The 13,069-nt window shown below is 34.4% G+C and overlaps 3 protein-coding genes and 1 pseudogene across 5 annotated transcripts; all 4 read left to right on the forward strand.

The window, feature by feature from the left end:
* The first annotated feature begins 974 nt into the window (after nucleotides 1–974).
* On the forward strand, nucleotides 975–1,994 carry LOC107597431 (beta-crystallin S-1-like). 2 transcript variants are annotated; one of them, XM_016288479.1, is made up of 3 exons: nucleotides 983–996; nucleotides 1,127–1,369; nucleotides 1,492–1,994. In XM_016288479.1, the coding sequence occupies exons 1-3, from the start codon at nucleotides 988–990 to the stop codon at nucleotides 1,771–1,773; spliced, it is 534 nt and encodes a 177-aa protein (XP_016143965.1). In that variant the 5' UTR covers nucleotides 983–987; the 3' UTR covers nucleotides 1,774–1,994. The 2 variants fall into 2 exon arrangements, 1 of the variants encoding a protein (XP_016143965.1); XR_001610458.1 differs by lacking the exon at nucleotides 1,492–1,994 and having other exon boundaries at nucleotides 975–1,009; nucleotides 1,127–1,208.
* Nucleotides 1,995–2,759: 765 nt separating this feature from the next.
* LOC107597433 (gamma-crystallin M2-like) lies at nucleotides 2,760–3,727 on the forward strand (annotated as a pseudogene).
* A 341-nt stretch (nucleotides 3,728–4,068) lies between these two features.
* LOC107597434 (gamma-crystallin M2-like) lies at nucleotides 4,069–6,363 on the forward strand. 2 transcript variants are annotated; one of them, XM_016288480.1, is made up of 5 exons: nucleotides 4,069–4,257; nucleotides 5,170–5,264; nucleotides 5,399–5,457; nucleotides 5,594–5,836; nucleotides 5,937–6,363. In XM_016288480.1, the coding sequence occupies exons 3-5, from the start codon at nucleotides 5,449–5,451 to the stop codon at nucleotides 6,207–6,209; spliced, it is 525 nt and encodes a 174-aa protein (XP_016143966.1). In that variant the 5' UTR covers nucleotides 4,069–4,257; nucleotides 5,170–5,264; nucleotides 5,399–5,448; the 3' UTR covers nucleotides 6,210–6,363. The 2 variants fall into 2 exon arrangements, with proteins under 2 accessions (XP_016143966.1, XP_016143967.1); XM_016288481.1 differs by lacking the exon at nucleotides 4,069–4,257 and having other exon boundaries at nucleotides 5,073–5,264; nucleotides 5,401–5,457.
* A 4,944-nt stretch (nucleotides 6,364–11,307) lies between these two features.
* On the forward strand, nucleotides 11,308–12,271 carry LOC107597435 (gamma-crystallin M1-like). The gene is made up of 3 exons (XM_016288483.1): nucleotides 11,308–11,401; nucleotides 11,556–11,807; nucleotides 11,952–12,271. Exons 1-3 carry the CDS (start codon nucleotides 11,393–11,395, stop codon nucleotides 12,225–12,227), a joined length of 537 nt encoding a protein of 178 aa, XP_016143969.1. The 5' UTR covers nucleotides 11,308–11,392; the 3' UTR covers nucleotides 12,228–12,271.
* Nucleotides 12,272–13,069: the final 798 nt, after the last annotated feature.

Below are 13,069 nucleotides of genomic sequence, written 5' to 3' on the forward strand. Positions count from 1 at the left end.
ATATATATATATATATACACACCTTGCTACGTGTACTGCGTTAGGCTAACCGAGACTTGTCATTTGCACTTACAGTATATATTGTTGCTCTTTTGTTAGTTTTGACTTCTTTTATTGTCCTCATTTGTATGTCGCTTTGGATAAAAGCGTCTGCTAAATGACTAAATGTAAATGTATAATATCATAGCTTATGTTTAAAACAATGTTCATATAGATAAACATGAAAAATTATGACTGTTATAACAATGTAAATATGGGGTAAACCCTGTTGTAAGTGAAATTGCTGTGGAATTTAAGAGTAATGGAATTTATTTATTAGTGTAAAGTATACAGTATTTATTAAAAATATAGTCAAAATACAGTTCAAACACATATATGTATATATCAATGATATCAGAATTTATAAAAAATTTCACTGCACAACCACTATATAAGCTTATGATAAGGATAAAGTAAAAATGTAATATAACATATCCAAAAGAAATAGTAGCATAAAAATGAGATAAAATTAGTTAAATTAAATAATCAATAACATGATTTAATTAATAATACATGCATGCATTTACATTTAACATTCATTACTTCTGTGAGTATGCCAATCCCACACAATTGGCTAATGCAAATTCATATATTTAAGTTAATATCACACCATGAGTCTTACATGGAACTTACAAACAATGTATAATGACTTATTGGATATTTGGTATAGATATAAATTATTTTCTGCGTGTTTCATCTGTTCATTATGTGATTACAACCTCACTTTTGTTTTTTTTGCTGCATTCATTCATTGTTTTTGCTTCAAAATGGCAGTACTGACAATGTTTTTAACAAAAGAATTATAACAATAAACCTTTTTAAAAACCAAATGGCAAAAAAGCATTTTTTTGTAAGTGTAATTATAATATGAATGACACATACAGTGTCGGCACTTCATGTCTATATATACCAAAGACTCACACTCACATGGTACAGCTGCAGTCAAAAATGGGCAAGGTAAAGCAATACTGTAAGGAAAGTGAGAAAAGCCATACAAAAATATTTTTTTTACCTTATATTCAAGATATTTACACTGGATTTACTGTAAACTTTATATACATATGGATTTTCTTCTCTTTTTTAACAGATCATTTTCTATGAAGATAAGAATTTTGAGGGTCATCAGTATGAATGCAGTGGTGATTGTTCCGATATGCTCTGCTATCTGAACCGCTGTAACTCCATCATGGTGGAGAGTGGATGCTTCATGATCTATGAACAACCACATTACAAAGGCCAGCAATTCTTGGTCCATAAAGGAGAGTACCCAGACTTTAAAAGCTGGTTGGGCAAAAATGACTGCGTCTGTTCCTGCTGTGAAATTCCCAAGGTGATTATGCTATATTAATTATACTATATGCTTGAGTATCAGGAATGAGTGAAAAATTAGAGAAAAAGTTTTGTATTAAGATAGTAGCTGATTTTCACACGTTTTGTTCTTCTCTCTATCAGACACAGGGATCTTCTCATGAGGTGAAACTGTTTGAGAGAATGGAGTATGGAGGTCAAATGATGGCTTTTGTGGATGACTGCCCAAATGTCATGGACATGTTCCAAACAAACCACGTATTCTCCTGCAAGGTGATTGGTGGAAGCTGGCTCTTCTTTGAACAGTCCAACTACAAAGGCAGGATGTACCTCATAAGGCCTGGAGAATACACAAGATTCACTGAATGGGGAGGCTTGAGTGCCCGTGTGGGTTCCATCAAACGAATAATTGATTACGAGAATTAACATTTATCCAGGCTGCTCAGTAGTTTTTATTATTTGTTTATTTTTTAATGTAATATACACTGTTGTAAACATACACACCAAACCTACAATTAATATTTGCTTCTATTACTTAACATGGGTCTAACATGTTACACAAGACAGGCAATCATATTGAATAACAACTTACGAAGCCTTTATGCTTTAAATGCTCTTATATGTTTCCTCAAAAATAAACGTTTATACATTTTGAATCTATCATTTTTTATTATTTTTGATAGAATGTTTTACTTAATATTTGACAGTATAATTTTCATAATGTAACTGTGTTTATTGTAGCAGACTAATTAAATACCACGGCTGTTACGTGCTGTGCATATGTGTTTTTTTTTCCTACCCTCCCTCGTCTTTTTCTTCTGCTGCCTCGCTCTTAGGTTCCTGATTGGACCTGTCGGCTGCCAGTCATAATTGTGACGTCACCTTCTGCGCCCAATCCGCTGTTGCCCTGCCGGTTTAAAAGGTCCTCCCGCGAACTTCGTGGGGCGGCGGTGTGTTTGTGTGTTTTGGTTTGCTGAGATTAGTTTTTGTATCTTACTCTTTAATTCTGTGTCTAGCATTTGCTGTGTATTTGGAGGTACAGATTGTTTATTCCTTGATTAGGGGAAACTTTAAAACATATTTTATGTTCCACTTTAATGTTAGTTTACTGGTATTTTAGTTTGGTCATTATATAAGATGAATCATATCATATTGCAGCTTCATCCAGACTTAAATGAACCATCCATTACTCAACTGATTCAAGACCTTTTGCTTTTGCATTGATTTTTTGTGCTGATTGCAGTCAGACTGAAGTTTCTGCTAGCAGGACAGGGCATTTTGATGAATATGGAAAAACTGCACCAGGGACAAGCCAAACATAATCAGATTGTTTCATTGACCCCCTGATTCTAGCCCCTATTACTTTCTCCCTGGGCTAGATTTATTTGAATGACAATACTTTATGCTGTGCAATCACAGAGCAGCTTCTAGGTTTTATAAAAGACAGTGATAAACTGGATGCCAGTGTTGAGCAGTAGCCCTGCCAGATGCCAACATGACTATCGGAAAGGTAAGATGGCATCTCTCACAGACTAATAGACTTACGATGGTTTTCAACTCTATAAGATGAAGCCACTTTACAGCTACAAGTTCACATTATTTCATATAGTAGATTTATGGTACCTTTTATCTTTAACAGATCATCTTCTACGAGGACAGGAACTTTCAGGGCCGCTATCATGAGTGCATGAGTGACTGTGCAGACCTGCACCCCTATTTTACCCAATGCAACTCCATCAGGGTAGAGAATGTGTTCTTCGTGGTGTTTGAGCACCCAAATTATATGGGACAGCAGTACTTCCTGCGGAAGGGCGAGTATTCTGACTGTCAGCGTATGATTGGGTTCAGTAATCAGATCATGCCGTATGATCCCCATGGTAAGTGATTTATGGGAATGTAAATCAGCAAATAAACATTCAAAAAAACATGCACTAGTTCATCAGTTCTAATAAACAGAATGCTTTTGACTGTAGAAACACACTTTGATATTCTTGCCACATGAAATGATAAATGTGTTGCTTTGTATATCCCAAATCCATGTTTCCTTACAGTATACTGGTAGCTATAGAATGAGGCTATATGACCGGGCTGATATGGGAGGTCAGATGATAGAACTCACGGAAGACTGCCCTAACATCATGGACCGCTTCCATACATCTGACATTCACTCCTGTCACGCGATGGACGGTCACTGGCTTCTGTATGAGCAGCCCAACTACAGGGGACAAATGTACTACCTTAGACCAGGTGAATACAGGAAGTACAGCGACTGGGGAGGAACAGCCCCAACAATTGGGTCCCTCAGGAGAATAACCACTTTCAACTAGACAAGATGAATTGAGTGGCAACATATGCACTAAATAAAATCTCTTGACTGAAACTTTTGCTTGTCTGGTTATTATTTCTGTTCTCGTGTGAAATTAATAGAAAAAGTCAAGTGGTTAATCTATAATAATTATTCTACAGTTAATTGACCTATCAGTGACATTTTCTATTGCAAATCTGATTACCAGACTGGAAAACATTCATTGAAAATTTGGTAAAGCAAAACTGAGAGCGAACTGTCTCTCACACTGTTTATGCTTTTGGCCGAACAATGTGGGGCTCTATCTGGATTAACTGTCCTCATTGTAGTTAAATCTATCACTACCATGACTGTCAAAAAACAAAAGCACCCCTGCTATTTAAAGGCACATTGAACTCAGAGAAATTAGAGGATGTTTTTAATCCACATGAATGTTTTAGTGGTACAAAGTGCTAATCAAACAACAAATTACAAGAAAAAGTGTAAATACAAAGTTATAGCTCCTAAACACATATTCAGTGATGGACGTGCAGCTTTATAATGTGAAGAAGACCGAATAAGAAGACTAAATCAATCTTAATTAATCATTTGGATTTATAGTAAAAGTAAGTAATTATGTTAATATATAAATGGGATGGTTACAAGCAATTTTATGATCAATTTTCATGGCTGTTGATTTTAATACAGGTTTTTTTTGCTAATGGAACTTTCATGGATGACTCTACTTTAGTACTTTTTGATAGTTTTCTACTTTATGTGTGGCTTTGCGATTAAGTGGTCATTTTTCTTGCTGAAATACTGCTGCTACTTTTTTTGTATTTGAAAAATAATCATTTGTCATTTTGTGTAACTGATGAATACCATTTGCACTTATAGAGTCAAATGGTGCTTTACAATATCACAAAAACATTAAATGATATACTGCTTACTTGCTTTTTACGGTGTCTCTACAGTAAGAGGCCTTCTTATAAAAGATGATTGTATTTGTCTTCATTACACAAGACATTTACAAAAAGCATGTAAATAATAATATATATGTAATAATACATATGTCCATGTTACAGAAACATGTTGGACAAACTTACTGCAAATAGAATATTTCTACAATGAAACTGGTAACTTCTGCTTTTGCTGTCATATGATTAAACAACTCTAAATCGTTTCCCCCCCTTTACATGCCACAAAAAAAGCTAATAATGCCTGACTAAGAGCTGAAACAAACTAGAAGTTTTACAAACAGATATCTATGGTTTTTCTAGAGCATGAAGTACATACAAATTTGACATTGAATATCAGAGACAATGTTCACATAACATCCCCAAAACACAGCTGGGTTAACTCTGAATTGATGAATAGGATTTTTCTCTAAATGTTTCTTTGTAATTTCTCCTGCTGCATTTTATTTCACATGAAAGAGTTTATTGGAAAATTCAGTATGTCAATGCAGTTGACAATGCTGTTGAGAATGGAAACTCAGTAACTGCTCCCTCTGTTGAACAACTTCTTTAATGCAAAAGGGATGTTCCATATTGTTCTGTGTGCATTGTGCTGTGAATGTGTGGGTGCCGTACCAGTCCTTTCCCTGGACCATGCAAGAGAAAACACCAAACATGTAATTATATATCCTTTTTCAAGTAAAATCCATATTTTCTAACCCAATATTGTGCTCTAACAAAAAGGTAAACATGTGCCAGTACCCTGACATATTCCTGTATTCATTTGAATAACAATACATTGTTTGTCAAGAGGCAGTATAAAAAGCTTGGGAAGCATATGGAATCTCTCCAACGGAGACCATGGGCAAGGTAGGATTTTTGGCACCACTTTCATGACACTTACATTGAATTGCACCTCCCCTATGTATGTTGGGCTTTAACGCAGATGGATTATTTTCCTAATCGCTGCACTAAAACAAAGTGTTGATTTTGTTGGCTTTTTCAGATTGTTTTTTACGAGGACAAAAATTTTCAAGGTCGTAGTTATGAGTGCAGCAATGACTGCACAGACCTGCACACTTACTTCAGTCGCTGCAACTCCATCAGAGTAGAGAGTGGCTGTTTTATGATCTATGAACGTCCAAATTATATGGGCCACCAGTATTTTATGAAACGAGGCGAGTATTCTGACTACCAGAGATGGATGGGCTTCAGTAGCTCTATTCGATCCTGTCGCCTGATTCCAATGGTGAGCTTCACTGAATGTGCTGCTTTGTGGAGATACTTATATTAAGTTTTTTTTTGACACCAGTGTACTGAATCATTCATTTGCATCTTGACATCAACAGTACAGGGGACCGTACAGACTGAGGATCTATGAGAAGGCTGACTATGGAGGTCACATGATGGAATTCACAGATGACCTCCCCTGTGTGTCTGATCGTTTCCACCATCGACATGTGTACTCCTGTAACGTGATGAATGGCTCCTGGATCTTCTATGAATATCCCAACTACAGAGGGAGACAGTACTTCCTGAAAGCTGGGGATTACAGGAGATACCGAGACTGGTGTGCTACCTGTGCAATTGTGGGCTCCTTCAGACGAGTCACTGATTATTAGCCATTCTGCTTGCACTTATTTATACGAACTGTTCATTTCCTGTTTATAAACATAAGTATTTATAAACATTTAGATTGTTCACTTCTTGTGCCTGGACATAAAAAACAAACAAACAAACAAACAGATAAGAATAAAATGATATTTGTAATAAAGTACTCTGATTTGACTGAATTCTCAGCACTAAATCAGTCTCTCATAACAGAATGAATTGGCTTTTATTCACCTTTTTTTTATTCACGCTTTGATTTTTACATTTTTACACATTAACTAATCTTACAATGATTAAACAAAAAACAATAATAACAATACAAAACTGCCGTTTATGTCCGTATACTGTAGCAACACATAGAAATTATACAGGAAAATATTCCCCTTTATTTTTTCTACAAACTGCTCATAAAATCTGACCTGATCTAAAGCCACTATCTAAATTATATATATATATATATATATATATATATATATATCTATCTATCTATATGTATATATATAATGTGAATTATCATCATATTTTTAGCTATATCAGCAGCCAGTTCATTATTACACTTATTACACCCATTTCATTTCTGATCTCTTTAATGCTTCTACAACACATTTTATGATATTTGCTTGCAGGGGTGTTTTGTAGCTGCTTTGCACAGTTTTAGATTTTCATATGCTGTGACCTTACATTTTTCTCCACTCTGCTTGAATTATATTTGGTTTTTTTTACTTTTTTTTTTTTAATTAAATGTGTCCAGAATAGTTATCATAGTTTTAGTGACAATGACATAAATTATAAACCAAGTATGAAAAATTTCCAGTTTTCATGTTATTAGATTTTGAACAAAAATGTAATTTGTATCAAGGGGGCGTTTTGTAAGTAAACATGGGGGTAGAATGTCCCATGCTGACAAAGCAATTTGCTTTATACATTTACAGCAAAAGCAGAGTACAGGCAGTTTTAGCTTAAAATGAAAAAGAATATAATAAATAATTATGAATTACCAAATTATTGTAGCCTATTTGAAAAATGTTTTAGCTGATGCTAACTGGATAGCTAACTAGCTACCTGATGGTAACTTGAGTCCAAATATTTTTATTCAACCAACTAGTTAGAATACATTTGATGGAAAAACAAAGGATTTGATGTTCAGAAAAGAGTAACTACAGTGATTAAGCCCCTGGGGGCGTTTTACCCCACAGACTAGGTTTGAAAAAAATGAATAAAAATTATGTCATTCTGAAATATAATTATATTTTTCTTAACACATACTCCCTATTTACAGGTCTTACTATTCTCATATAATTTATAACTGTGATGCTCTAAAAATCAACAAGCTTTAAAACACAAATATTATTCTCAAACAACTGAAAAACAATATTTAGCAATTAAGGTTTTAGGTGTTTGAAATGGTATTAACTATAACCTCTAATATGCAACATTGTGTTTCTTTTACCTGTAATCAAGTAAATGTCATAGTGCAAGCATTTGACATATTATTTAAGGCGAGACACTGCAGATGAATAGGGTAAAAAAAAAAAAATCGTCTTACTTACCCAGCTGATTGATTACATTCACTCTTAAGAAAAATGGTTCTAAACAGTACCAGAAAAGGGTTCTTCGGCTTGTAACAATAGCAGAACCCTTTTTAGTGCTAAATAGAACCTTTTTATAGGGTTCCATATAGAACCATGCTTTGAAAATGCTATATAGGACCTTACTGGTGTTATAAATAACCTTTTTAATGATAGTTTTTCATTAATATTAGTATGTTAATATCATTAATATTAGTATTATTTGTATATATTATTTATTGATGGTGTTTTTTACCCCTCTATCTGCCTGGTTTTATAATATCTTGAAGTGTCTATTAGGGTTTTACATCAAATCAACAACAACAACGTGTCAATTAGGTACTTTTTTAATGACGTGAAAATGTAACAAAAATGACAGTGTTCTAACAACAGTTAATAGCAGAATACATTAATGAATGATAATGGACATTGAACATAAATAAATGCTTAATGAAATAAAACAAACTAGAACATAAAATAGTGTATTGAACAAAGCTCCTGTGAAATATTTCACAATCCTCTATGATGCATCTAAGTTAATCATGATCTGTATTTTGGTGGGATTGAATGGCAGTTTCTCTCTGCAGATGATAAGGTTGTAGGATGTGACAACATCTGAAATGCACAGTTGAGTTTAGATATACAATGTGTCTCCTTTCATTTGTTTATGTGAAACAATTATTTATGAAGGCCAAGTGTAGTATGTGAGCACTTCACAATGTTAAAAGAAAAAAGTAATATAAAGTCAAGGGATAGCTTGGTATGTTTATGCATAAACCCTAGCAATAAAAAATATCTAACAAAATGGACCTAAAAAAATCAATATCTATGTTACTTACTTAGTGAAGAAGAGGAAAGTATCCTTAACTGAATAGAGCTGGTCACACTTACATGTTCTCTTAAACTAAAAAGAGAAAAGACATAGAAAAACCAATTAGCATTTGAAAGTTATCATTTCTAGACATTTTAAGAAAGAAATGGTTGACAGTCTGTGTAGTTGGATGGCTGAGCTCCAGAAAATCATTAATGAGGCATCTGAGTGTAGCCTCGGTTAGGGTTTAACAGTAAAACAACAACAACAATAACAACAACAGCATGTTGTGTGAATTATGTTTTTATTGACATGCAAAATTATCAGTGCTCTTAACAACAGTTATTAGCTGAATACATTAATGAATGACAATTGACACTGAACATGAATAAATACATAACGAACAAACATAAGCTTTCCATTAGTGTATGGTTTGTTAGGATAGGACAATATTTGGCCGAGATACAACTATTTGAAAATCTGGAATCTGAGAGTGCAAAAAAATCTAAATATTGAGAAAATCGCCTTTAAAGTTGTCCAAATGAAGTTCTTAGCAATGCATATTACTAATCAAAAATTAAGTTTTGATATATTTACAGTAGGAAATTTACAAAATATCTTCATGGATCATAATCTTTACTTAATGTCCTAATGATTTTTGGTATAAAAGAAAAATCTATAATTTTAACCCATACAATGTATTTTTGGTTATTACAAATATACCCCAGTGACTTACGACTGGTTTTGTGGTCCAGGGTTATATATGTGACCAAAAACAAAAACAAAAAAAAGATAAGAACATGTTTGTTTGGAAGCCAGTTACGTATTTAAAGGTAAATTTGTATTCACGTTTTAAGAATGAAATCATTTACCTGTTGAGAGTGTGTTGACAGTCTGTGTAGATGGATCACTGAACTCCAGAAAATCAGTAATGAGGTGCTTTGTCAGTTACAGATTTCAAAAACAAAAGGGTGGGAATAAAGAACCCTAAACTCTAACACAAAGAACCTTTCAGCATGGGTTCTTCAGAATGCTATGGTTCTAAATAAAACCATTACTGCATGTAAAGAACCTTTAAAGAACCATCTTTTTTTAAGTTTTCTAAAATGTTAGGTTTAAATATGCAAATGAGCCATTATTTAATGAAATATGTGCTAATTTGCATACATTTCTAGTACAAAAATCTGGATGATGTCTAAACACTGGATGATGTCAGTTTCAAAATTCTTGTTTATTTTTTTGACATATTAGAGTCAAAAAATTTTACAGAGGGAATTTTGGGTATCTCATTTTTGTCACTCCATAATTCAGAAACGGCTTAGAACGGACAGAAAACACTATATTTTCACAATTTTAGGGGTATTAAAATGTTGTATATAATCAAGCAAATTATATATGAACAAATCCCTCTGTAAAACCCTTCAGGATATAGACAGGAATAAAAATGTAAAGTTTGGTGTGTGTAAGTGCTACTGAAGTGGAGATTTATGGCTCAGTGTAGGAGAAAAAACTCATTTTGAGAAAACGGCCTTTAAAAACATGTATTGTAATTGAAATCTATTGATACAAATAGATAAAGTGCCATAAAAGAAACACTTAACAGTGTCTTTAGGATGTTTTCTTTCCACTAGTCTGAAAAAACACCAAAAAGCCCAAAATCTCAAACTTGACAGGTGCATGAAAAAACTGTGTTTTTGCCTGCAGTGTCTGGCCTTAAAATATAATCTCATCTTGTCATTTTCATGCCTCATCTGTTTGACAACAAAATCTCACAGACATGTAATCTATTCTGCTGTCTTTTTTACAGTGTGCAATTAATTGTTGTCTGAAGTAGTATGTGAATATATATATATATATATATATATATATATATATAATTATCACATAGTTCAGACAACAATTAATTGCACAATGTACAAAGACAGCAGAATAGATTACATGTCTGGGAGATTCTGTTGTCAAACAGATGAAGCATGAAAATGACAAGATGAAATTATATTTTAAATAATATGTCAAATGCTTGCACTATGACATTTACTTGATTACAGGTGAAAGAAACACAATGTTGCATATTAGAGGTATAGATAATACCATTTCAAACATCTAAAACCTTAATTGCTAAAAAGTGTTTTTCAGTTGTTCGAGAATAATATTTATTATTTTGATAAAATGTATTATTTTAATAGGATTTTTTTTTTGCATGCTTAATTTAATGGTTATCTACCTGGTAAATTGAATTACTCCCTGCAGTATCAATCCTTTCTTGTAATGTGCATGTTTGGAGGAAACAGAATTTTCCAGTGCAACATTTAAATATGTGAAAATGAATAAAATGTTTAATGACAAATAGCACACGCATAATTACTGTAAAAAATTAAATGCAAATGCAAAGACAATGAAATGTTGTCAGTTACACATTTCTGATCATTATTTTATCTCAGACCTCTTATTATATCTAGCTGGAGTCACATGCACTGAATGTTATACATTCATGTGAGCCATGTTATACTTTTGCATAAAGAACATTTATGTCACTTGTGATATTGAAAGAACATTCGCTTTGGATTTGACTAAAGCTTTGCCTATACTGTAAAAGTCAATGCACAAACAGCTACCAGAGATGTATGGTTAAACTATTGTTTCAGTTTACTGGACCACTTCAGCAGAAGTCATAGTGCTTGATCATCAGCTTTTGGCATTTGAATAACAACAAAATGTGGGTCACTGGTTTTTGTATAAAAACCACCACCAAAGGCTATCAAAGTACAGCTGGTATGGTGAGCTGAAGCACTGAGATAAACAACACACTACCACCATGGGCAAGGTAATAGTGTTTGAAATAAGTATGCTTAATATTTCATAGAATTTTTTAGGTTCATATTGCATCCAGTTTTTATTTGCTTAACTCTTTTGCAGTTCAGATCTAAAAGGCAAGTAATTTATTTAAAATCAGCAAAACATTTTAAACCCATCAACAGATCATCTTCTACGAGGACAGGAACTTCCAGGGGCGCAGCTATGATTGCATGAGCGACTGCTCTGATATCTCCTCATACCTGAGCCGCGTTGGTTCCATCAGGGTGGACAGCGGTTGTTTCATGGTCTATGAGCGCAACAGCTTCTTGGGGAACCAGTTCTTTCTGAGGAGGGGCGAGTACCATGACATGCAGCGCATGATGAGCATGGGCATGATGTTCGACACAATCAGATCCTGCCGCATGATTCCTTCAGTACGGGTTTCACTTTGTTTACAGTGTTGTGTTGATTTAATAATGAACTTCACTTTTTTATTATATTATACTATACTATGCATACATTGCTGGGAAACAGCTAAATAATGAAGACATTCTAATGAATCTTTCTTTGTTTTACAGTACAGGGGATCCTACAGAATGAGGATCTATGAGAGGGACAACTTTGGAGGACAGATGTATGAGCTAATGGATGACTGTGACAACATCATGGAACGTTTCCGTATGTCTGACTGCCAGTCCTGCCATGTGATGGACGGTCACTGGCTCATGTTTGAGCAGGCCCACTACAGAGGCAGGATGGTCTACTTCAGACCTGGAGAGTACAAGAGCTTCAGAGATATGGGATACAGCAACATGAGATTCATGAGCATGAGGCGTATCACTGATATGTGTTAAACTGCTACAATTTAGAAGGAAATAAAGTGTTATTTTCAGAACTAGCTGTGGTGTCTATTGTTTTATTGGATTACTGAATGGCTAACTTTTTAAAATGGTCATATCATGCATTGTTTTTAAATTATTTAAAGGGGTCATATGATGTTGCTAAAAAGAACATTATGTTGTGTATTTTGTGTAATGAAATGTGTTTATGCAGTTTAAAGTTAAAAAATACATTATTTTCCACATACTGTACATTATTGTTTCTCCTCTATGCCCTGCCTTTCTGAAACGCGTCAATTTTTACAAAGCTCATCGGTCTGAAAAGCGAGGTGTGCTTTGATTGGGCAGCTGTCTTTTTACGCTTTGCATTGCATCGCGCCGCGTAAACATAAAACCATGTCTGCATTTGTGATCGGAGAAATGACAAACAACAAACGCTACTCTACACTGCCCAAAACTCACGTTTGAATCGTCAGTGGCAAATCCTTTAAATGAAAACATAGTTACAGTCTGTGAGTCTGAACAGCTGGCATTGTAGTCTACTCTCCCAGGATCAGGAAACAGTACTCCATTAAATGTGCTGCACACAAATGAATATTTGGGTTGAACTGTTCTGGAACAGTGTTGTAACAACTTAACCACTGATTTCTAGTCGTGTCCTCTTTTGGAAGACCAAACAAAGTAGTTTCGCTTTCACAACGAAACACACACCGGGCTAGAGTGAGCGGTGGTGGGTGGGCTTGAGAATGGCTTGCGGCAATCACATGTGACGACCCCGGGCTGGACTCCGCTTCATCCACAGTGAAAGCCGATCCGGCGATCCACAGCGCGAAGTTGATGTATTCCCTCAGCGACCA

The sequence above is a fragment of the Sinocyclocheilus grahami genome, unplaced genomic scaffold, assembly GCF_001515645.1.
Source record: "Sinocyclocheilus grahami isolate Dianchi unplaced genomic scaffold, SAMN03320097.WGS_v1.1 scaffold231.1, whole genome shotgun sequence".
Taxonomy (NCBI): Eukaryota; Metazoa; Chordata; class Actinopteri; order Cypriniformes; family Cyprinidae; genus Sinocyclocheilus; species Sinocyclocheilus grahami.